General features: G+C 43.2%; 1 protein-coding gene across 4 annotated transcripts in view; it reads right to left on the minus strand.

Annotated features, from left to right (window-relative positions):
* The window catches only part of BLTP3A (bridge-like lipid transfer protein family member 3A), a 79,373-nt gene that overhangs the window by 30,736 nt on the left and 22,651 nt on the right, over positions 1–25,986 (minus strand). For all 4 annotated transcript variants that reach the window (XR_012433872.1, XR_012433871.1, XM_015449542.4 and 1 more), the window contains exons 2-8: positions 17,707–17,869; positions 17,567–17,605; positions 16,112–16,203; positions 6,974–7,163; positions 6,523–6,663; positions 5,921–6,091; positions 5,038–5,230 (exon numbers count right to left, since the gene is read on the minus strand). Coding sequence is in view for 2 of the 4 variants with exons in the window: in XM_015449542.4 (XP_015305028.3) it covers positions 5,038–5,230; positions 5,921–6,091; positions 6,523–6,663; positions 6,974–7,163; positions 16,112–16,203; positions 17,567–17,605; positions 17,707–17,869 (989 nt within the window). In the remaining 2 variants the exon portion in view is untranslated. The remainder of the gene's footprint in view (positions 1–5,037; positions 5,231–5,920; positions 6,092–6,522; positions 6,664–6,973; positions 7,164–16,111; positions 16,204–17,566; positions 17,606–17,706; positions 17,870–25,986) is intronic.

A 25,986-nucleotide genomic window follows, 5' to 3' on the forward strand; every position in this document is an offset into this window, starting at 1 on the left:
CTTTAGAGGGCCACAGATGATTGTTCTATCTAAGATCCCCACCGCACCCCTGAAACCAATTTTTGATTTCCAGACTAGGCAAATATCAAAAATAGATTAGTGGTTGCTTAGGAATTCGAAATGGGGTGTGACAGCAAATGGATACAGGGTTTCTTTTAGGAGAAACAAAATGTTCTAAAATTAGATCATTGAGATGGTTATACAACCCTATGAATATATCAAAAAACACTGAGTTATATATTGTAAATGGATGAACGGTATGGTATGAGACTGCATCTCAATACAGCTTCAAAGAAAAGAGCCAATTTTCACCTGTTTGGGGTGATATCATCTCAGCTGAAAATGCATAACCTAGGCTACTGGAGGAAGAAGGTTCCACAACCACGCTTCCTCTGCTGGAGCTGCTTAGAGCTAAAAAAACAATAAACTATATGGAATGAGCATATTATAGTATGGTGTAGAATTGGAATCAAATATAATTAACAATTATCGACATATCTAATTGTAAACACATAATCATATACGAGACATAAATGGTAAATAGTGTATATAAATGACTATAATTCTCTAGTGAACTAGTGGGAAGAGGATAGCCTGCCCTTAAAAAAGAAAAATAAGGAAAGTTTTTGGCTAACAGGCTTTACCCTAAGAGAAAACAGTTAAAAAGCAGGTGGTACTCTCTTCCCTATCAACCACCAATCTTCTCTCAGAAGCCTGAAATGTGAGCTCCAGTTTGATTTTTTTCTTTTTTTTATTTTCTGGGGGAAGCCTTACTTCTATCTTTGCCATCCCGTTTGATTTTAAAAGACAGTGCTGTCCCACCTCAAGACAGTGCTGACCCCAATGACCCATCCAGTTTCCGATCATTTCACCTCTAATACCAAGGGATAGGTGAGCATGTTAGTCAGCAGCTCCAACATCCAGGCCATCATACCCCTTAATTTTAAAAAAGCAGCAGGTGTAGCCTTCAAGTAGTCTCTAGAGCAGCACTGTCCAAAGAACCTTCTGTGATGATGGAGGTGTTCTATGGCTTATAGACTATACTGAGCAATTGAAATGTGGCTAGAGCAAATAAAGAACTAATTTTAATTTTAATTAACATGAAAATGAACTTTTAATTGTAATTTTCATTTTAATGTAAATAGCTGCATGTGGCAATTTAATACCATATTGGACAGATAATTCTAAAGTAATGATATCTAATAGAAATATAGACTGGGGCTGGGCGCACTGGCTCATGCCTGTAATCCCAACACTTTGGGAGACTGAAGTGGGCGGATCACTTGAGGTCAGGAGTTCAAGATCAGCCTGGCCAACATAGTGAAACTCCACCTCTACTAAAAATACAAAAAAATTAGCCAGGCATGATGGCAGGCGCCTATAGTCCCAGTTACCCGGGAGGCTGAGGCAGGAAAATGGTGTGAACCCGGAAGGCAGAGCTTGCAGTGAGCCGAGATTGCGCCACCGCACTCTGGCCTGAGCAACAGAGCGAAACTCTGTCTCAAAAAATAAAAATAAAAAGTGAAATTAATGGTAATAATATTTATTTATTTATTTATTTATTTATTTATATTTATTTTTGGAGACGAAGTCTCGCTCTTGTCCCCCAGGCTGAAGCACGATGGTGCAATCTTGGCTCACTGCAACCTCCGCCTCTTGGGTTCAAGCAATTCTCCTACCTCAGCCTCCTGTGTAGGTGGGATTACAGGTGCCTGCCACCATGCCCAGCTAATTTTTGTTTTTTTGTTTGTTTGTTTTTTAAGTGGAGACGGGGTTTCACCATGTTGGCCAGGCTGGTCTTGAACTCCTGACCTCAGGTGATCCACCGCCCTTGGCTTCCCAAAGTGCTGGGATTATAGGTGTGAGCCACCAAGCCTGGCCAATAATATGTATTTAAACCAATACACCCAAATGTTATTTCAACATAGAATCAACATGAAAATAATTATTGAGGTGGTTTACACTCTTTTTTTGGTACCATATTGTAAAGTACACGGATGTGCTTTGGTCAAGGAATATGCCTAGGCAGATGTCCAGGCCTGCATGACTCAGCAAGTTTAGAGCACCGTATAACTCCACCTGTTATCACAGCCATGTAGCCATAACATAGGAAGGCCATCCCTTGGCCCTGTACCACTATTGTCTGTAAAAGGCATAACTGCCCTGCTGATGCTAAGCTCTTGGGGCTCAGTTTGGCACAGCACAGCATGGCACGGCTCTTGTGCAGGCGCTGGCGCCCAGAGAGAGTGAAGCTACTGACCCCTGTAAGGGAGACTGGCTGTCTGGCAGACAGGCAGGGGAGAGCCAGGAACTGGGTTGTGCCCAGAGGGAAAGAGTTAAGCTGCTCACCCTGAAGGCAAGGGAGAGCCACCCACGCAGCTCTATGTATGGGAGCACCCGGAACAAGCAGCCAGGACAGTGTGAGAGAGCTGTTGATGAGAGCTAGCTGCTAAATAAAAGTACGTTTCACCTGCCTACCCCCCGATCCGCACTGCCCCCCCGACCAAGTGTTCTTTCAGCTATCTGCCCATCCACCCACTCCCCTCAACCTCAGCATGGGCTGGAACCTAACCCTGGGCATGACATTTGGCATAGTCATGGACCTCACACATATCTTTGAAATCCAATGTTTATTTTACCTTTACAGAACATCTCAATTGGAATCAGCCACATTTCAAGTGCCCAGTAGTCACATGCGGTTAGTGGCTACTGTACTGGACAGAACAACTCCAGAAAGTCTTGAAGCCCTTCCTATATTACCTAGTTATCCCTTCCCCTCTCTCCCCAAATCCCAGACAGAGTTACAAGAACTCTCCCTGATCTCCGCCCCACACCACACCTGGGTATGGCAGGCTGCGAATTATTCCCGTATTTTAAAATGTCTCATCTAACACTTCCTCAAATTCCACCAAAAAGATCAACATAGTTTAATAAATGAATGGTAAAGCTACAGTCATTCACATCTTTGTATGGATTACAGAACTCTGGCACTTGAAGAGAACAGTACTAAACATTCCTCATCAAGTGACAGGGTGAAACTCAATCGTGTACTCTTAATTAGGACTTCTGAAACAATTAAAAACAAAATCTAAACAAACAATCAAAGCAAAAAATACCCAAAGCCTTTAGGTAACACTTGGAAGAAAAAACTAAACAAAATAATACTTGTTTTAGTAACAAACTTCCAAAATGAGTGAGTGGCAAATTATTTTCTGTGGTGGCAAAAACAATCTTTGCACTGTCATTGCTCCTTTCTTTCCTTTCAGAATGAGAGTAGAGGAGGGTTGAAATAACTTCAAGACCAAGGAATAGTCAAGCAGGAGAGGCAGTGCTGCTTGATGCCCCAGAAGAAATGAATAGGCAGGTCACCCAAGGAAACTGAGTCAAGATTTTTTTTTTGAACCAGGATTTCACTGTGTCACCCAGGCTGGAGTGTAGTGGCACAAATCATGCCTCACTGCAACCTCGAGCTCCTGGGCTCAAGCAATTCTCCCACCTTAGCCTCCTGAGTAGCTAGAACTACAGGGACACACCACCATACCTGGCTAATTACTTTTTTAAAAGATGGAGTCTCACTATATTGCCCAGGCTGGTCTCAAACTCCTGGGTTTAAGCGATCCTCCCACCTCAGCCTCCCAAAGTGTTAGGACTACAGGTGTGAGCCACTGCAGCTGATCTATGGCTAATTTTTAAATTTTTTGTAGAGAAAGGTTTTGCCATGTTGCCCAGGCTGGTCTCAAACTACTAAACTCAAGCAATCCTCTCACCTCAGCCTCCCAAAGTATTGGGATTACAGGCATGAGCCACTGTGCCTGGCCAGTGAATCTAGATCTTATTATAAGGTAAACAAAGCCTTCAGAGAAGATAAGCCAGCAAGAGAAAAATCTATTTAATACCATATGTAAGCATCAAAAACCAAGAGCTGATGGCAAAGGAGAGCTTAAAGGGAACACAGAGATAGTTTTGAAGAAACAAGCAGCAGTGTAATAAAACTTAATATTAGCCTATAATCAAGGTCCTCCAAATTCAGCATATTGGCTCATTTGAGCCTGACAACAACTTTTTTTTTTTTTTGTGAGACGGAGTCTCGCTCTGTCACCCAGGCTGGAGTGCGGTGGCCGGATCTCAGCTCACTTCAAGCTCTGCCTCCCAGGTTTACGCCATTCTCCTGCCTCAGCCTCCCAAGTAGCTGGGACTACAGGCGCCCGCCACCACGCCTGGCTAGTTTTTTGTATTTTTTTAGTAGAGACGGGGTTTCACCGTGATAGCCAGGATGGTCTCGATCTTCTGACCTCGTGATCCGCCCGTCTCGGCTTCCCAAAGTGCTGGGATTACAGGCTTGAGCCACCGCACCCAGCTGACAACATCTTTTGAGGTAAATGAGTGAGACATGATTTAACTCAGTTTCATGAATGTGGAAACTCAAACAGGTTAAGCAGAAGATTAAGTGATTTCCCCACGGCTCATAAAGGAAAGCAATGAGTCAATTAGTTTTTTTCATTCTGAATAAATGTAAACATATACATAATGCCAGTTGTTCTAAGTATGTCGAGATTACAGCATAACCTTGCTTGGGAAGAGAACATTTACACACAATAAATATTTAAACTGATCCCACATCTAAAAATTCTGAGGTTTCCTATAGTTGAATTTACTTACCTAAAATCTCACCCCAGTCGTTTTCAACCTCTGATAAGCATTAAGATTGCCTAAGGAACTTTGGTGAGGGGGGAAAAAAAGTTTACACTGCTTGAACTCTACCACAGAAGACTCTAATTTAGAGGTATTTGGGAACAGGCCCAACATCTGTATTTTATTAAGTATGACATGTGGTTCTACTGCACCCTAAAGGCTGAACAGCCCTCAAACAAACAGGGCTACCACAGGAAGGCTGAGGCCCAACGAATGCCTGTGATTAAGGGAAGCCAACCAAAGTACTCCACAGTGTCTTTTAAAAAGAGCCTTCATCCCCAGGCTCTGCCCAGAACTAGACAGTAACGTGGACCACCCAGCCCAGGCTCAGGCCTCATGGGGTACCTGGCTCTCGGGACTGGCTATCATCACAAATGTGCAGGTCCAGGCGGGAGATGAGCAGATGGTAGGAGGACTCTTTCACATCAAATTTCTCAAAGTACTGGCTGAGGCGGCTGCTGCTGCTGTTGCTGTTGCCCTGGCTGCCACCAAATGCCTGGGCCCAGGACTGCTGGGCACTGGGAGCTGGTGGGGTGATCTACATGTGACAGAGAGAGAAACAGGAAGTCCAGACCCTGAAAAGATCCTTTGTAGGCTTTCTTTAAGCTTTGGTCCAGCCTGAGGAAAACCACAGTTTAGCAAGATGTTCCTTCCCTCTCATAACTGTTGGCCTAGTAGCTCACTTAGGTCTGTTTCAATTATATCACCCAAACTCCCAAAGCCTAATTATAATTAATCTAATAACTGTTGGAATACAGTTCATAGTTCTGAATTGCCCTCCCGGCTCTCGCCCACCAGGTCTCAGTGGACTGATGCTAAAACATTTCCTCTCGGATGTCTTCCCTAAATGCTCTCTTTCAGCCTGTGTAGTGAGATGCCTCTTCTTTGTGCTCTCATGGCATATTGTTTATTCTATTACAGCATTTATCACACCATACTGTAATAACTCATTTATGGTCCATCTTTCAAGACAGTGAGACCCCCAAGGACAGGAACAAGAGGTGTATTCCATTTTTCTTCTCCAGTGGCCAGCACTGTATACTTAATACACTGGAGGTACTCAGTGAACAGAATAAATAAAAAATCAGAGGCACAGGCAAAGCCTATGAATACCCAGAAGTAAACGACAAATTTCCCAAATAAAGTCTAGATTCCACCTACATTAGTATGAGTTAGGTCTGGCCTACTGAGCCCCTAGCACACCAAGGGTGTCTGTTTTATCTCTAACCTGTACAGGTTCAGGGGCCAGGCTCTTTCTTTGCTGGGCTGACTTCTCCATGGCTTCACTCAGTGACTCTGCATACTTCATCATAGCCTTGAGCTGTGAGTCAGTTAGCACCCAGAGCAGGTCATCCAACAGGAACATCAGCTTGGAGGATATCACATTGCAATCTTTGGTCTGAGGAAGCCACAGACAACATGGGGTTTATTACCTTGTTCATTCCAACTTTCAAAGTGTTGCCCAATCAGTTTCAGAAGCGGCTTTTCAATCTCCAATATGTGAAAGTATCAAGCACTTTGGAGAGAGAATTTCTTACAAAACTACTAAAGTTTCCTTCATTTAAAAAAAAGCAGCAATAGTCAACTGCCAGGTGCCTATGTCAGTGTCCCTACATATGGGTAAAAATTGCAGTTTCCAAAACTAAGAAAACAGGGAGGTAGAAACATTCTATTACTAGAGCATGTTGGGCAACACTGAATTATAGGCCTTCCCCTTTCAACTGCCATTCCAGGGGCCAGTAACATTCCAAACAATAAGGGAATACCAAATCCAGGCTGTCTCATAGTATAAGAGATGGAAGTTTTCATGAGGCCAGAGAACACACTTACTCTTCTTTTGAGGGCTATTTGGATCCTGCCTTGGTTTGTAATAAGCCTCAATGGAGTGGTGACTGGGTCTTGATCACCATTGTCTGTAGCATCTGCCTCAATCCGGAGTGTTTGCCAAGTTATTTCCTTAAATGTTAAAACCTGGAAGGAGAGAAAGTAAAATCCTTCATCCTGTGAATGAAATTAACCAAGAAGCAAGAAGTCCAAGGAAAAAAAACTGGCAAAGCAGAGACTCCCAGCACTCTCAGTTGGGATCCCACCAAGAAAAAGCAGTGAATTGGGGATCCATAATTAAGGAAAGGATGTAGCAGTAACACTGGACAGAAAGGCCTCTGGGCTCCCAGGAATGGGGAACATTTGAGGAAATCCACAAAGTGGGAATAATATCCTTTAATTAGTCCGACTTTGAATCTCTCCCCATTCTCTCCCCTCACAATGACGGGGCTGTCACCTCTCCTCGGCGGGGGTCAGTGATGCGGGTAAGGCGAAGGTCACTCTGCTGCCAGTGGGGGTTGACACTATAGCCCTGGAGCTGCCACAATTCAAAAGAAGCGTGGAAGGCCTTGGAGTGAATCTTGATGGTGATAGAATTGACGATGATGAACATCCCTTCCACCACCTTTTCGGCAAAGCCATATTCACTACAACAAATGAGGCAGACCAACAATCAGAATCATGGGAGACTTTCTGCACAGTCTTTACGCGGATTTTTTTTTTTTTTTTTTTTTTTTGAGACGGAGTCTTGCTCTGTCGCCCAGGCTGGAGTGCAGTGGCCGGATCTCAGCTCACTGCAAGCTCCGCCTCCCAGGTTCACGCCATTCTCCTGCCTCAGCCTGCTGAGTAGCTGGGACTACAGGCGCCCGCCACCTCGCCCGGCTAGTTTTTCGTATTTTTTAGTAGAGACGGGGTTTCACCGTGTTTGCCAGGATGGTCTCGATCTCCTGACCTCGTGATCCGCCCGTCTCGGCCTCCCAAAGTGCTGGGATTACAGGCTTGAGCCACCGCGCCCGGCCCCGCGGGATGTTTAAATTATTTTATAATGATAATACAGTAGTCTTTTTTTATTTTTCTGAGACAAGGTCTCGCTCTGTTACCCAAGCTGGAGAACAGTGGCATGAGCACAGTTCACTGCAGCCGTGACCTCCTGACCTCAAGTGATCCTCTCATCTCAGCCTCTGAAATAGCTGGGATCACAGGTATGAGCCACTGTGCTTGGCTGCAGTACTTTTTTTTTTTTTTTTTTTTTTGAGATGGAGTCTCACTCTGTCGCCAGGTTAGAGTGCAGTGGCGTGATCTCGACTCATTGCAATCTTCGCCTCCCAGGTTCATGGTATTCTCCTGCCTCAGCCTCCCGAGTAGCTGGGAGCCACGTGCCACCAAGCCCAGCTAATTTTTGTATTTTTAGTAGAGACGGGGTTTCACCATGTTGGCCAGGATAGTCTCGATCTCTTGGCCTGGTGATCTGCCCACCTCGGCCTCCCAAAGTGCTAGGATTACAAGCGTGAGCCACCGTACAAGGACAGTACTTTCTTTAATGATAAATTTTTTTTAAAGAATGGAATAAAAGAGAAAGAGTTGACCTTGAAACAATCTCCCTCCTGTTAGAATAAATTGATAAATCTTTTTATAGACCACAAACTATCTAATATTTAGATAATGTCTGTGAGGGGAAGTATAACTACAGAAAAGAGACATAGGGTTTCTACAAAATCTTCAAAGACACGACAGCAAGACCTGGTCTCAAAAAAAAATAAAAAATAAAAAAAAATCTTCAAAGATGGAGCATACTCTGCAAAGGTAGTGGAAAGAAAAGCAGTACAGCCAGGTGAATAAGAGGTTCAAAATCAGTCCCACCTTGACCCTGTCAAATACAGTCATCCCTTGGTACGTGAAAGTACTGGTTCCAGGACCCCCCCAATACCACCTCATGTACCAAAATCTGCTCAAATCCCACAGTCAACCCTGAGGGACCTGCATATATGAAAAGTCGACTATCCATGTGGGTGGCACCCTGCAATATTTTTGATCTGCATTTGGTTGGAAAAAATCTGCATATGCATGGGCCCATGCAGCTCAAACTTGTGCTATTCAAGGATCAATTGGCTTCCCAAAGAATATAGCTATACTTCCACAGTGAGAGGACAGAAATGGCAAAAGGAGAGGAATGAAGGACATAAAGTCCCTCTAGATGTGAAGAAAACAGCAATTCTTGACATGTAGGTGAAATCATTGCTCATTACAAGAGATAAAAGGAGGTCTGAAAATTCAAAGTGAAAAAAAATATATATATTTGGAATTGATGTCATCAAGAACTAGTATCCCTAATGTATAAAGAACTTCAAAAAACAGAGAGAAAAAAGAGCAAGAGCCTGACAGAAGTGGGACCAAGTATGGACAGGTCACAGAAGAAATAAATGCAAATATATATTAAACATAAAGAGGCTGTGTACAGTGACTCACACCTGTAATCCCAGCACTTTAGGAGGCCAAGGTGGAGGATCATTTGAGCACAGGAGTTTGCGACCAGCCTGGGCAACAAAGGGAGATGCCCTCTCTACAAAAACTCTTTACAAAAACATTTAAAAATTAGCCAGGTGTGGTGGTGCATGCCTGTAGTCCCAGCTACTTGAGAGGCTGAGATAGGAGAATCGCTTGAGCCCAGGAGACTGAGGCTGCAGTGAGCCAAGATTGCGCCACTGCACTCCAACCAGGGTGACAGAGTGAGACTCTGTCTCAGAAAAACAAAAAAAAAAGAAAAAGGAGAAAAGAAAAAACGCTGGGCACAGTGGCTCATGCCTGTAATCCTAACACTTTGGGAGGCTAAAGCAGGCATATCACTTGAGCCTAGGAGTTTGAGCTCGGCCCAGCAATATAGTGAGACCTGGTCACTACAAAAAATAGAAAAAATTAGCCAGGTACGGTGGTACATGCCTTTGGTCCCAGCACCTTGGGAGGCTGAGGCAGGAGGATCACCTGAGCCTGAAGAGGTCTAGGCTGCAATGAGCTGTGATCGTGACACCGCACTCTAACCCGAGTGACAGAGTGAGATCCTGTCTCAAAAAAAAAAAAAAAGAGAAAGAAAGAAAAAAAGGCCGGGTGCAGGGGCTCACACCGTAATACCAGCACTTTGGGAGGCAGAGGTGGGCAGATCGCGAGGTCAAGAGATCAAGACCATCCTGGCCAACATGGTGAAACCCCGTCTCTACTAAAAATACAAAAATTAGCTAGATGTGGTGATGCACACCTGTAGTCCCAGGTACTCAGGAGTCTGAGGCAGGAGAATTGCTTGAACCCGGGAGGCGTGAGCCGAGATCACGCCACTGCACTCCAGCCTGGTGACAGAGCAAGGCTCCGTCTCAAAAAAAAAAAAAAAAAAGAAAGAAAGAAAATGATCCTCAACCTCACTCATAAATCAAAACTATGCTGAGAGTCACTAGATTTATGACAAAGGTGACAGTGCAGTGTGAAAAAGATAGTTTTTTCAATAAATGGTGCATGGTCAGTTTGCAGCTATCCATAAAGAGAAAAATTAATATTGATGCCTACCTTCACCAAACAAAAAAAAAAAAAATCAGTTCCAAGACGGACTAGAGATTTAAATGTGAAAAGCCAAACAATAAAGTTTTTAGAAGAAAATATAGGAGACTCTCTTCCTGCCTTAGGATAGAAAGATTCCTTAAACAAGATACAAAAATTGCTAACCATAAAGTGAAAAAAAAGATATACTGGACTACATCAGAATAATTTCTGTTCAATAATTTAAAAAATTAAGAGTGGGCCGGGCACAGTGGTTCGTGCCTGTAATCCCAGCACTTTGGGAGGCCGAGGCAGGTGGATTACCTGAGGTCAGGAGTTCGAGACCAGCCTGGCCAACATGGTGAAACCCCATCTCTACTAAAAATACAAAAATTAGCTAGACGTGGTGGCAGGCACCTGTAATCCCAGCTACTCAGGAGGCTGAGGCAGGAGAATCACTTGAACCCAGGAGGTGGAGGTTGCAGTGAATTGAGATTGTGCCATTGCACTCTAGCCTGAGTGACAAGAGCAAAACTCCGTCTCAAAAAAAAAAAAAAAAATTAAGGCCGGGCGCGGTGGCTCAAGCCTGTAATCTCAGCACTTTGGGAGGCCGAGGCGGGTGGATCACAAGGTCAGGAGATCGAGACCACAGTGAAACCCCGTCTCTACTAAAAATACAAAAAATTAGCCGGGCGCGGTGGCGGGCGCCTGTAGTCCCAGCTACTCAGGAGGCTGAGGCAGGAGAATGGCGGGAACCCGGAAGGCGGAGCTTGCAGTGAGCCGAGATCGCGCCACTGCACTCCAGCCTGGGCAACAGCGTGAGACTCCGTCTCAAAAAAAAAAAAAAAAATAAGAGTGATCAGTATCTTAGTATTCCATACAGAGTAGAAGATATCTGCAATACATGTATCTAACCAAGTACTTGTTTTCAGAATATACAAAGAATTTCTACAAATTAAGAAAAATACAACCCAAAGATAATTGAGCAAAACACTTACACAAGTGCTTTATGAAAGACAATATCCAAAATTCCAATAAACCAATCATTGGAAAAATATAAATTAAACCATAATGTGATACAACTACACACCCACCAGGATGATTAAAATGAAAAGATAGACAATACCAGATATGGAGCAACTAAAACTTTTATGTAATGCTAGAGGGAAAACTGGTGCAATCACTACGAATAACTATATAGCAATATTTACAAAAACAGAACCATAACCCAGCAATTTTACTGCTAGGTATATAAAATAGAAACGTATATATATGTTCACAAGATATACATACAAGAAGGTTCACAGCAGCACTATTCTCTTTTATTACATATTTTTAACTTATATGCAGGAAAACTCATTCTTTGTGGTGTATGGCTTTGTGGGTTTTTTTTTTTTTTCCCCCCGAGAAAGTCTTGCTCTGTCGCCCAGGCTGGGGTGCAGTGGTGTGATCTTGGCTCACTACAACCTTTGCCTCCCAGGTTCAAGCAATTCTCCTGCCTCAGACTCCGGAGTAGCTGAGATTACAGGTGCATGCCACCACGCACAGCTAATTTTTGTATTTTTTTTTAGTAGAGATGGGGTTTCACCATGTTGGCCAGACTGGTCTCGAACTCCTGACCTCGTGATCTGCCCACCTCAGCCTCCCAAAGTGCCGGGATTACAGGTGTGAGCTACTGCACCCGGCTGGCTCTGTGGGTTTTGACAAATACACGGAGTCATGATTGACCACCAAACTCATCAGAGAGAAGAGTTCTACAAGCCTGTAACCCCGGCATTTTGGGAGGCTGAGGCAAGTGGATCACCTGAGACCAGGATGAGACCAGCCTGGCTAACATGGCAAAACCCTGTCTCTGCTAAAAATACAAAAATTAGCCAGGAGAGGCCAGGCATGGTGGCTCACGCCTGTAATCCCAGCACTTTGGGAGGCCAAGGCAGGCAGATCACGAGGTCAGGAGTTCAAGACCAGCCTGGCCAACACAGTGAAACCCAGTCTCTACTAAAAATAAAAAATAAATAAATAAATAAATAAATAAATAACTAGCGAGGCGTGGTGGCAGGCACCTATAGTTCCAGCTACTTGGGAGGCTGAAGCAGAAGAATCACGTGAACCTGGGAAGCAGACATTGCAGTGAGGCGAGATCGTACCACTGCCCTCCAGCCTGGGTGACATAGTGAGACTGTCTCGAAAAATAGAAAAAGTAGCTGGGTGTGGTGGTGGTGGCACATGCCTGTACTCCCAACTACTCTGAAGGCCGAGGTGTGAGAATCGCTTGAACCTGGAAGGCAGAGGTTGCAGTGAGCTGAGATCGCACCATTGTACTCCAACTTTGGCAACAGAACAAGACTCTGTCTCAAGAAACAAAAAAAAGAACCAGAAACTAGAAACGTCTACAACAAAACGGATTGTGGCATATGCAGGTAATGGAATGGTATACAGTAATGAGGAAGAATGAACTACAAATATATGTAACAAAATGGATGTCTCTCACAAACATAATGTTAAGCTAAAGTAGTAAGACACAAATGACTATACATTTACATAAAACAGCCATGCTGTAGCATATAACAGTACTTTATTCCTTTTTAAGGTTACAACATGCCTGAACCTTGAAAACATTATGCTAAGTGAAAGAAGTCAACCACAAAAGACCACATAGTATATTATTTCATTTATATAAATGTTCAGAATAGACAGACAGTAGATGAGTGGTTGCTTAGGGCTAAGGCAGGGAAGAATGAGGAGTGACTGCTAATACGTATGGGGTTTCTCTTGGGTGATGAAAATGTTCTAAAATTGATTGTGGTCATGGTTGTACATCCCAGTGAATACAGTAAAAACCACTGAATTGTACACTTCACATGGATGAATGTTATGGTATATGAATTATATTTCAATAAAGTGTTTTCTAAATTATGCTGATTGTGCTGGCTTGGATTCTTTGGTTTTCTTTCTTTCTTTTTTTTTTTTTTTGAGACAGAGTTTCGCTCTTGTTGCCCAGGCTGGAGAGCAATGGTGCAATCTCGGCTCACTGCAACCTCTGCCTCACAGGTTCAAGCGATTCTCCTGCCTCAGCCTCCCAAGTAGCTGGTACTACAGGCACATGCTACCACTCCTGACCTCAAATGATCCACCTGGCTTGGCCTTGAATCCTCAAACATCTTATTCTACCTAAAAGCAGAAAGATTACTGGGGTCTTGTCAAAAGGACACAGGAGCTCACCTGGAAAGGCTCTAACTGGCCAAAGACAGGGAGATATGAACATCAGGAAGAATAATGACTGTAAAGGTACGACATACAAAAAAATATATAGAAAGAGTAAATGTAGGATATAAGGCCAGTCACAGTAGCTCACATCTGTAATCATCCTAACACTTTGAGAGGCCAAGGTGGAAAGAATGCAAAATGTAAAAAGAATATAAAATGGTAAGCCACTCTGGAAAAGTTTGACAGTTTCTGAAAAAGTTAAATCCTCCCCTAAATACCATAACTAGGTATTTACCCAAGAGAAAGAAAAGCACACATGACCACACAAAAACTTGTATACAAATGTTTACGGCAGCATTATTCATAATAGCCAAAAAATGGAAATAAAATGACCATCAACTAGTGAATGGATAAACCAATTGTGGTATACCCATACACTATAATGTTACTCAGTGCTATGGTCTGAATGCTTATGTTTCCCCAGAATTCATCATATGTTGAAATCTAATAGCCCAATGTGACAGTTTTAGAGATGAGGCCTCCAGAAGGTGTTTAGCTCATGAAGGAAAAGTCCTCATTAATGGGATTAATGCCTTTAGAAAAGAGGCCAGAGACCAGGCTCAGTGGCTCACGCCTGTGATCCCCGCACTTTGGGAGGCCGAGGCAGGTGGATCACCTGAAGTCAGGAATTTGAGACCAGCCTGACTTACATGGTGAAACCCCATCTCTACTAAATACAAAAAATTAGCTAGGCATGGTGGCACATGCCTGTAATCCCAGCTACTTGGGAGGCTGAGGCAGGAGAATCGCTTGAACCAGGGAGGCGGAGGTTGCAATGAACGGAGATCGTGCCATTGCACTCCAGCCTGGGCGACAAGAGCAAAACTCCATCTCAAAAACGAAAAAAAAAAGAAAAGAGGCCAGAGAGAGACCTTTCACCCCCTTGGAAGTATTCTTACCAAGAAAACAAAAGCAAACAAAATGAATCAGGGCAAGCCTTTAAATCTACCAGATTAAATGAGAAACATTTTCAATGATACCTTGATGATACAATCAGTCAGAATACAAAACAAGGGAAATTCTTTAGAAAAGATTATCTAATTCCTACAAAGAATAAATAGTATATTTAAAAATGTGTGTGTGGTGGGATATAATTAAAGAACTTTAAAAGGCCTATCACCCAAATATAAAGTATGGACTTCTTTTGATCCATATTGTTCTGTAAAAAATATATATATTTAGGTCAGTCACAGTGGCTCACACCTGTAATTCCAGCACTTTAGGAGGCTGAGGCAGGTGGATCACCCAAGGTCAGGAGTTCAAGACCAGCCCGGCCAACATGGCAAAACCCCATCTCTATTGAAAATACAAAAATCAGCCAGGTGCGGTGTCAGGCACCTGTAATTCCAGCTACTCAGGAGGCCAAGGCACAAGAATCACTTGAATCCAGGAGGTGGAGGTTGCAGGGAGCCAAGTTCGTGCCACTGCACTCCAGCCTGGGTGACAGAGTGAGACCCTGTCACAAAACCAAAAAAAGAAAAAATATATGTGTATACACATATATATATTTTAGAGATAATTCAGGAAAATTGATTATGAAACAGGCATTAGATGATATTAAGGAATTCTTGTGAGGTTTTTTGTTTTTTGTTTGTTTTTGAGATGGAGTTTTACTCTTGTTGCCCAAGCTGGAGTGCAATGGTGCGATCTCAGCTCACTGCAACCTCCACCTCCCGGGTTCAAGCAATTCTCTTGCCTCAGCCTCCTGAGTGGCTGGGATTACAGGCACCTGCCACCACACCTGGCTGGTTTTTTTTTTTTATTTTTAGTAGAAACGGAGTTTTTATTTTTAGTAGAAATGGGGTTTCACCCTGTTAGCCAGGCTGGTCTCGAATTCCCGACCTTAGGTGATATGCCCACCTCAGCCTCCCAAAGTGCTGGGATTACAGGCGTGAGCCACCACACCCGGCCTGTTATTTTTAATGTGATAGCAATATATTTTTTTTCCAGTCCTTGTCTGTTAAAGACATGATATGAAAGTATTTGCAGGTGGGTTAATAACCAGCCGGGCAACATGGTGAAACCATCTCTACCAAAACTACAAAAAATTGGCCAGGTATGGTGGGGCATGCCTGTGGCCCCAGCTACTTAAGAGACTGAGGTGGGGAACCACTTGAGCCTGGGAGGCAGAGGATGCAGTGAGCCAAGATCACACCACTGCACTTCAGGCTGGGTGACAGGGTGAGACCCCATCTCAAAAAAAAAAAAAAGTTTTTGCAAGTGGAATCATATGGTTTCTGAGATTTGCTTTCAAGTACTATAGTGTCCACATGCACATACATACACATACACAAACTGGCAAGAAAAAGAAAAAAGAATGACAACATTGGGCATGGTGGTTCACATCCATAATCCCAGGGCTTTGGGGAGGCTGAGGTGGGAGGATCGCTTAAGGCCAGGAGTTCAAGACCAGCCTGGGCAACACAGTGAGACCCTATTGCTATGAAAAACTAGCCAGGCATGGTGATGTGTGCCTGTGGTCCCAGCTACTTGGGAAGCTGAGGCAGGAAGACTGATTGAGCCCAGGAGGTCGAGGCTACAGTAAGCTGTGATCACACCACTGCACTCCAGCCTGGGTGACAGAACAAGACTCTATCTCGGGGAAAAAAAGAAAAAAAAAAAAGAAGAATGACAAAGTGTTGATAATTGTTGAAATCAGATCTTGGGTATATGGTGGTTCTTATACCATTTTCTCTACTTTAGTGTAAGTTTGAAAATTTCCATAATAAAAAGTTTTTATTTTTTAACTAAAAGGGGATCTAGAGCAATTAATATGTTGGAAATAACAGGATTCAAAGCAACTAACCTCTGTCCTGAAGCAAGGGCAATGGGAGACTGTCCATTGGGGGGCCGAGGATCCTCACACGTCTTCATCTCCACCTCTACCTTATCCAGACACTGAAATAAAAGTCAAGGAGAGCTAAGCATTTACACAAATACACACATAGCACAATGACAGCACAGACTGTGTCATTCATCTCTGTGCTCCAGAGCCTAGTCAAGTGCTATACCCACAGTGGGCAGACAATCAATATTTACTGAATGAATGAATGAATGAATGAACGAATGAACGAACAAACTAAAATGCAAGGAGAGTCCTCATTTTCCCCCTTCCATTTCCATTAGCAGCAGAACCTCATGACAAGTACGGGATGAACTCAGAGCAAAAAGATAAAACACAAATCCAAGTTGCAGGAATATTATTGTTCCTGGGGATTCCAGTTTTGGGGATAAAGACACACATTGTCCAGCCTCTGAAGGACCCTCAACTGATAATCGTTCAACAGTCAATCCAAACTAAACTTTTTTTTTTCTTCTTCTTTTTTTTTTCTAAGACAGAGTCTTACTCTTATCGCCCAGGCTGGAGGGTGATCTCGGCTCACTGCAACCTCCACCTCCCAGGTTCGAGCAATTCTCCTGCCCCAGCCTCCCGAGTAGCTGGGATTACAGGCACCCGCCACCACCACACCTGGCTAATTTTTTGTACTTTTAGTAGAGATGGGGTTTCACCAGGTTGGTCAGGTTGGTCTTGAACTCCTGACCTCAGGTGATCTACCCACCTCTGCCTCCCAAAGTGCTGGCATTACAGGCATGAGCCACCACACCCAGCCCAAACCAAACTTCTAATTTTTCCTCTGTCAAGATTTCAAGGAGTGCCAGGCGCGGTGGCTCACGCCCGTAACCCCAGCACTTTGGAAGGCTGAGGCGGGTGGATCACCTGAGGTTAGGAGTTCGAGACCAGCCTAGCCAACATGGCAAAACCCTGTCTCTATTAAAAATACATAATTAGCTGGGCATGGTGGTGCATGCCTGTAATCCTAGCTACTTAGGAGGCTGAGGCAGGAGAATCGCTTGAACCCAGAAGGCAGAGGTTGCAGTGAGCCAAGACCATATCATTGCACTACAGCTTTGGTGATAAGAGCAAAACTCCATCTCAAAAAAAAAAAAAAAAAAAAAAAAAGATTTCAAGGGAAAATAGGAAAGTCTAAGGTTAGAGCCTAGGCAGCCATAATTGTTACACTAAAACCGAGAAAATAACTGAGAAGTCCTGGGTCTTGTGTCCCAGTGCTAATCTTATACCACACAGCAGTTCCAGAATAAGCCCAGACAACAGTCACACTGTCTCAGAGAGAAGCTCACAGGGACATAAGGAGACACCCCCCAGTCCTAAAAGGGTTAGCCTATCATTTTCTCCCTCATCTTCTAAAAGCCTACCCTGGCCACCCCCCTTTGATTACTTGCAATCAAGAAAGGTCATTACCAAGCAAATTGGGTGTGTCTTCAACTTTGTCCACTGGATCTGAAAGAGGAAAGCAAAGTCTCAGGGCTGTGGTAGCTGACCCTCCAGAAGGCAGGCCTGCTGGCCGAAGAGAACAGCAGCATTCCGACCCTCATTCTCACCCGGATGGAGGCCCTGTTGCAGTAGACCCGAGTGATGGCTAACCAGGTGGGCAGCTCCAGTACATTCTGTAGAACCTCTTCATCCAGCTCCAGGTTGGTCAGCTGACCCTCCCCTTTCAGGGTGCTCAAGTTGATTTTGTCTGGGGAAAGATTCTTAGTGAACCTGAAAAGAGTAATGATAAGAAGCTATTATTTCCATGGGAATCTGCTAACTGGGTATTACGGCCAAAACACTTCTGAATCTAGAGAAAAGAAAAAATTAAAGAACATTTGTTAAGGCTAGTCAAGTGAAGCAGTGGGAGTGAAGGAACACAGAAATCTGTAACTGGTTGTGATCAATTAGTTGTAAACAACACCGTACTCAGACCAGCCAGAACAAATGTACTCGGACCACACTATCTCTACACCATAAAAGATGTTGTGAGACCTATGATTCTACTTATGATTGTGTCATCATCCTACTAAAGAACCTACGATGAGCATTCTGGGGCAACAGCTGTAGCAATGGCAATGTAGTCTTTCGATATTTCTGAACCCTCACATAAAAACAGACAGAGGGAGCCAGGCACAGTGGCTCACGCCTGTAATCCCAGCACTTTGGGAGGCCGACGCGGGCGGATCACCTGAGGTTGGGAGTCGAGACCAGCCTAACCAACATAGAGAAACCCCGTCTCTACTAAAAATGCTAAATTAGCCAGGCGTGGTGGCGCATGCCTGTAATCCCAACTCCTCCGGAGGCTGAGGCAGGAGAATCGCTTGAACCTGGGAGGTGGAGGTTGCAGTAAGCTGAAATCATGCCATTGCACTCCAGCCTGGGCAACAAGAGCAAAACTCTGTCTCAAAACAAAAACAAAAACAAAAAAAAACAGAGGGCCAGGCGTGGTGGCTCACACCTGTAATCCCAGCACTTTGGGAGGCTGAGGCAGGAGGATCACTTGAGCCTAGGAGATCAAGACAAGCCTGGGCAACATAGCGAGACCCTATCTCCACAGGAAAACAAACAAAAATTAGGCACGGTGGTGCATGCCTGTAGTCCCAGCTACTCAGGAGGCTGAGGTTGAGGCTACAGTGAGCCGTGATCACGACACTGTACTCTAGCCTGAGATGACAGAGCAAGACCCATTATAAAAACAAACAAACACCAGACAGAGCAACTAGATAACAACACAGAAAGTCCATGAATAACATTTAAAACAAAATAGAAGATGAAGTATCCTCATAAATCCCCATAGACAAGTGGGTAGGGCAAAAACATCAACAGCCACAAGACATTAAGTGCTATCCAGCTGTCCAGAACAAAGTGGAGGGAAGCAAAAGGGCATCTGACAACTGAGAACAGAAGAATCCCAAGATAACCAACAACTATTAAATGAAAAGCAATGGGGGCTGATTTGACACAGTAACTGACACTGTCCATTGCAAGGGATCCCTAGTGAGACCCCAAGGAGCTGGAGAAGTCTAGTCCTATAAACTCATGAAACTAACCTTCCCAAGCTCCTTCCTCGGAAAGGACTCCCACACAGAAAAGAATTAAAAATGAGCAAGATAGGGATGACAGAAATGAAGAAAAGAGGTGGTCTAGATAAAAGTAAGGGAGGGGAACAGAGACCTATTATCTCAGGAAGCAAGCTGTTATATTTTTTAGCACTACTTGAAATAACAGAAGAGAGAGCTACATGAAGTTAAGGATGTGAAACAGTAACAGGCTAATTATTGGCTTATTAAAGCAGGGTAAAATGAAATCCCAGACCCCTACACATATCTTTACTGATATGAAAAAAGAACAACCAGTTCTATAGTCTTCCCAAAGAGACTAAACTTGAATGTCATCAAGCCACTGCGTCCGGCTGCTAATTTGAAGGAAATACTGAGGACAGATGAAAATTGCTGAACTACACTGTAAGTGTGCAATCAGCAAAATCTAGACCACAGGAAACTCTATCGGTCAAATGGTCTTGAAATAAAATATTCGCACAGGCCAGTCCTCTCACTGTTCCTCACTGCTCCAGTCCTCCCTCCTGTGCTCTCACCAGCCATTCCCTTTCCCTCCACACCATTATCTGCCATGCAAGGCTGAACTGGAGACTTCTCCCTGAGGCCTTCTTTCCCTCACTGCTGTAACTCACATTAAACTCTTTTATTCTCCATTCCTGGAATCTGTAAGGCATGTTTAGTTCATAATCATATGACAGAGTCTTGGGATGTTCTCTGATTCTCAAACACATAATATAACCACTCCTGCTCAATTAGATTAAGCTCTTCAAGGTAAGGGGCTTAGTCTTGGCCATTCTTCCTAATCCAAATGGTGACCCAACAGAATGCTGGCCCACCTATCTCTTAGCTAACTGCCCTGCTGGCTAACTACTCCCAGTTCCCTTCTCTCATCTTTTTGGCTGGATCAATTTAAGACCAGTTCCTCATAGCATAACCCTCTCTCCTGTAAGACCAACTGTCTAAATTAATCTCACTCCTGTAATTCACTGCTGCTGCCTCTCATAGTCATTATTTTCACCCCAATTATGAATTGTATTTTGTCCACCAAACTTAACTATACTTTGTGTTTACATATATTAGATGCTAACAGTTTAGAGTTACATACCTATATATTTACCAACTTTTTTCACTATATGTATCTTTTCCTTTTACTAAACTGTGTTTTAGTGATTTTGCTTTTCCTTGGACCATAAAATCATGACGTGCCAAAGTTTATCTTTGCAATGTTTTTCTAAAGTGCTTAAGAAGGTACTAAGAAAACAGCTCTTTAACAATTTTTAAATGATAGTAAAAATCATTTTTAGAAGTTTGTGAACATGCAAAACAATACTGTATGTTATTAAGGGATACACGGGAATGCACTGGCATGATGACAAATTTAGGAAAGTGCTTACCTGTGGGGTAAGGAGAGGGGTCGACAGGAAGCTTCAACTGTATGGATAACGCTTATTTCTCAAGTTGAGAGGTGACTGTATGGCTTTTCATTATGCTACTCCATACATTTTTGTAGGGCAAATATTTTATAACAAATTTTTCTAGGATTTCTATCAATTGTCTATTTACGTACTTAGTGTTGGGAATGCTATTCCTCCACTAAGTCTCTTTTTTTTCTGAGACAGGATCTCACTCTGTCACCCAGGCTGGAGTGCAGTGGTACCATCATGGCTCACTGCAGCCTCGACCTCCTGGCCTCAGGTTATCCTCCCACCTCAACCTCCCTAGTAGCTGGGACTACAGGCACACATCACTACGCTCGGCTAATTTTTATATTTTTTGTAGAGACAGGGTTTCGCCATGTTGCCCAGGCTGGTCTCAAACTCCTGGGTTCAAGTGATCCACTTGCCTCGGCCTATCAATGTGCTGGCATTACAGATGTGAGTCATTGTGCCCAGCCCCATGGGTCTCTCTTAATCCTACACATCTTGCTGGGCCTGTCAATAATGCATGGTCCTAACCACTTCTTACTCAGGCCTCTTCTCAGGATTGTGTTTGCAGAGAACAGCTTTGAGTAAGGAAATAATCTCTCCCACTAGGACAAAGAACAGGCCTGCTTACCATTTACTATAAAAGCAGTGGATTCCCCAAGCTCAGTGTTCTATTCCTATAACACATATGCAGGCATCCATCTGGACCCATTCATGTCACTCTCATAGGACTCTGGGGGCAAGGAATGCTGCTTGCTGGGCCATGAAAAATAGGCTGTGAGTAATAAAGTCCTTTGTCTCTGATCCAGAAGTCTTGTGTGTTCTGCCAGCATCCATGAAACAGTAGGAGTTAATAATTAGCTTCTAAATACAGTAAAATAAAATCCCAGGCCCTTATACATACTTCTGCTGATTTTAATTCACTTAAAAAAATTTAATCTACATTTACTGAGTATGAACTAACTCTATTCTCTGAACCAAAAAGACAAGTTTTCAATATATGGTTCTTTTCCTCTAAAAACAACTTGCCACAGAGGGAAGGTGATTATTTCTCTTCCGGAAAGAAATGGCTTTTCAGTCCTTTTCCTAAACAAATGGCTATCTACAAGAAAATAGGACTGGGGTACAAAGGAGAAATAAACTCATCTACATACTTCCTAATAAGACAACAACAAAAGGAAGTAAAGGAAGATAGTGCATGCCCTTAAGAACTCTGAGGAGACAGTCCTGAGAGAAGGGAAAGCAGAAAACAGAACTCAACATTATTTGTAATCACTAGGCACAGGCAGGCTTTCAAGTCTCTTATGTATTTAAATAAAATATTATAATTATTTCCTTCTACTGTCCTAGCAATCCTTCCTCTAATCTTAAGCGGTCCAGAGAAGCCGTTATCAATCCAGAAATTGGGGCGGGACATACTTCAGAAGTACTACTAGTCTTAGAAAGATAAGAATGCTTTAACAAGCAGAACGAGTTTTGAAGACTACAACTACATGTCTCCTCCTCTCCAACCACACAGATTCTGATAAGATGTTACCTTTCTACCCCAGCTGAGAATTCTTGCAGAAATGAGCCACTGTCAGGGATGGGAGTAAGGATCCCTCTGAGAGGCAGGAGTAAGGAGAAAAGGCTGAGAACTACTAAGATAAACTGCTCTTTCGTATAATAAAAAGCCATTTTTATTTTATTTTTTGAGACAGTCTCACTCTGTCATCCAAGCTGGAGTGCAGTGGCGTGATCATGGCTCACTGCAGCCTCAACCTCCTGGGGCTCAAGTGATCCTCCCATCTCAGCCTCCAGAGTAGCTAGAACCACAAGTGCATGTCACTATACCCAGCTAATTTTTTTTTATTTTTTGTAGAGACGGGGGCTCCCTTTGTTACCCAGGCTGGTCTGGAACTTCTGGGCTCAAGCAATCCCCCCACCTCAGCCTCCCAAAGTACTGGGATTACAGGTGTGAGCCACTGTGCCCAGCCACTTTTAAAGAAAAGAAAGTGAGATGGACCTTTTCAAACTGACTACTTCTCTGAAAAAAGAGAAACATACTTCAGATAAAATAAAACATAAACACAGTCAAGAATAAGTTATACTGTTAGCTAGCACTGACATTCTTAGAGTGATTATACTAAGTGCTACGTATCTAATTTCTACGTTGTGTTCTTTGCAAAATCTAACTCTATTTACAGTTCCATATAAATAAATGTATTTTTCAAGCCTTAACAAAAAAAGTATATCAGATTGTATTACATTTCATCCTAACCTTGCCAGTTTTTAGGGCAATGCGTCTCAAACTATGGTCCTCTGATCACATGGATCTTAATTACTTCGGAATGCTTATTTTAAAATGCAGGCCGGGCACGGTGGCTCACACCTGTAATCCCAGCACTGGGAGGCCAAAGTGGACAGATCACTCGAGGCCAGGAGTTCAAGACCAGCCTGGCCAACATGGTGAAATCCCATCTCTACTAAAAAATCACAAATAAAATTAGCCAGGCCAAGGTGGGGCATGCCGGTAATCCCAGCTACTTGGGAGGCTGAGGCATGAGATTCACTTGAACCCGGGAGGCAGAGGTTGCAGTGAGCCAAGTTTGCACCACTGCACTACAGCCTGGGCAACAAAGCGAGACTCTGTCTCAAAAGAAACAAACAAATAACAAAATAATAATTGTATGTCTTTTTGCCCCATAGGCTGGACCAGATCAATATCCTTTTGTCAGCTAAAAGAAAATTTCATTTTTAAAACATAATTTGGCCAGGCGCGATGGCTCACACCTATAATCCCAGCACTTTGGGAAACCAAAGCAGGAGGATCACCTGAAGTCAGGAGTTCGAGACCAGCCTGGCCAACATGGAGAAAATCCGTCTGTACTAAAAATACAAAAATTAGCCAGGCATGGTGACACATGCCTGTAATCCCAGCTACTAGGGAGGCTGAGGCAGGAGAATCACTTGAACCCAGAAGGCAGAGGTTGCAATGAGCTGAGATTGCACCACTGCACTCTAGCCAGGGCAACAGAGCAAGACTCTGTCTCAAAACAAACAAACGAACAAATAAAAAACAACTTATTTTGTACACCCCAAGCGGGAAAAGGCATTATTCTCTGGCCTGGACCAGCAAAACCAAACAACGAATAAAAATGACATTTTACTTTGCACCAGGCACTGAATAAAGGGTCTTCATAACATCTCAATTAATCTTTGCAATATCACACATGAGGTATGCATTATTATCTCCATTGCTCAGAGGAAGAGCATGAGGTTCAGATATGAAGCAGTTTGCCCCAGATGACAGGGCAAGAAGAGGTAGTATGAACCCAGGTGTGCTCACTGGTTTTTACTTCTATTAACATTTTAATATTATGAAGTTTCCCCAAAACACACTTGGCACAGAATAAATTTATAAGGTATCTCAGACGTGGTTGGAGGACATTCTTTCACTTTTTATAATCTACCATACACTGCTTAACCTGTGTAAGAGGAATACATCTAAACTTTTTTGGTAACGTTAATAGTGTAACTCCATCAAAAACCTTTCTGCACTTCACCAACTCAACCAGATTAACAAACTTTTTCTTAAGTAGGTCCAGGGCTAATTTACCACCATTCCAGCAGTGACACCCAGTCTCTAGCAACATGCTGACAAGAGACCACAGAGGATACTGTGCCATCAGGTCTAAGATTAACAATACAAGCAAGTAATCACCAAAAGCTGAACAACACTAAACAACCAAGAGTTCTTCAAGCACTCGAAGGACTGCTGATGCTGCATGCATGTCTGCTGGACCACCATGAGCGGTTCTCCTGTGACTGTAATAATGATATAACATATATATGCTTTTTCACTTATGAGTTTACTTTTAGGAGTCAACAAAAAACGCATACTGCCTTATTTAAGCTTCTCAAAAAAGGCAGTAAGAATTCTTTAACTGATTTTGCCTGCATTTTAGAGCAATACCAAAGAATAGGTTTTAAAAAAAATAAAAGATGGCCGGGCACGGTTGCTCACACCTGCTAGTCCCAGTACTTTCGGAGGCCGAGGCAGGTGGATTGCTTGAGCCTAGGAGTTTGAGACCAGCCTGGGCAATGTGGTGAAACCTCATCTCTATTAAAAATACAAGGACTAGTTGGGCATGGTGGCACACCTGTAATCCCAGCTACTTGGGAGGCTGAGGCACGAGAATCGCTTGAACCCGGGAGGTGGAGGCTGCAGTGAGCTGAGATCATCCCACTGCACTCCAGTCTGGGTGTCACAGCAAGACTCTGTCTCAAAAAATAAAAATGATAAAAATAAAAATAAAAGATTTTTTTTAAACATCACGTGATCTGTCTGCTTCGGCCTCCCAGTGCTGGGATTACAGGTGTGAGCCACCACACCCGGCCTGCTTTTTAAAAAATGGGCCTGACTGTTGTTGGGTAGGGTTGGGGAGGTTTGCTTAGCCAAGGAAACCACAGATCTGAGAATTATACAAGAGGCCCAAGTTTCAGCTCTCTCATCACCTGGAGGGGGAAAAGAAAGCTCAAACTCTCTGCCTATAATGGAGTACAACTGGGTTAAACTGCAGCAATGTGATGATAAAACCAATTATTCCAAGTCACCTTCAACTGCCAGTCTAAAATTCACAAACTGCAACCGGATACTGAATTCTTGAGAATCATTATGTTGTATACTTCTCTTTCTACACCCCACAGTCCCTGGCAAAAAAAAAAAAAAAAAAAGCATTTGTGTTCCTAATTGAGGACAGTATCATTGAGAGTCCAAGGGCAGCTAAAAAGGCTAATGGCAGCCTGCTATTTATTCCACTTAAAGTATGTGGGAAAACATTTTCTGGCCATCTGTTACTGTTACAGAGTGTAAAAGCTAAGATGAAATCAGGTTGGAAAAACAGATTTTGATCAAGTTTCATTTCTGCCAGAGGACTGCAATCTGCCAAAGAGACTACAGGGAAAGGCTCTCAGATATCTTTGTGAAAATGTACCACAATGTTGGGAAGTGAAAATTCTTAGATTTGCAGATTCTCAGAATTTCAGAGCTAGAAGGAATCTTAAACAATTGTTTAGTCCAAATCTACATTTGCCAATGAGGAAACAAATGGCCAAAAAGTTTAATGACTTGCCCAAGACTCACAGCTAGCCAGTGGTAAAGATGGAACTAAGTAAATAACAGAAATGGGACTCAACCCAGCATTCACTCAACTCTCACAACACCCTGCCCTCTGTGATTCAGAATCTTTTATTGCGAATAATAGGGTCAATAAGTTGCAACAGTCAGGCGGCTTCAGCTCTGAGAAATTGAACCCTCCTGGGAGAAATAAAAAAGTTCACAAATACACTTTGCTTCCTTCACCATTTTTTCCATTGAGGA

This window comes from Macaca fascicularis, chromosome 4 (genome assembly GCF_037993035.2).
Source record: "Macaca fascicularis isolate 582-1 chromosome 4, T2T-MFA8v1.1".
NCBI lineage: Eukaryota > Metazoa > Chordata > Mammalia > Primates > Cercopithecidae > Macaca > Macaca fascicularis.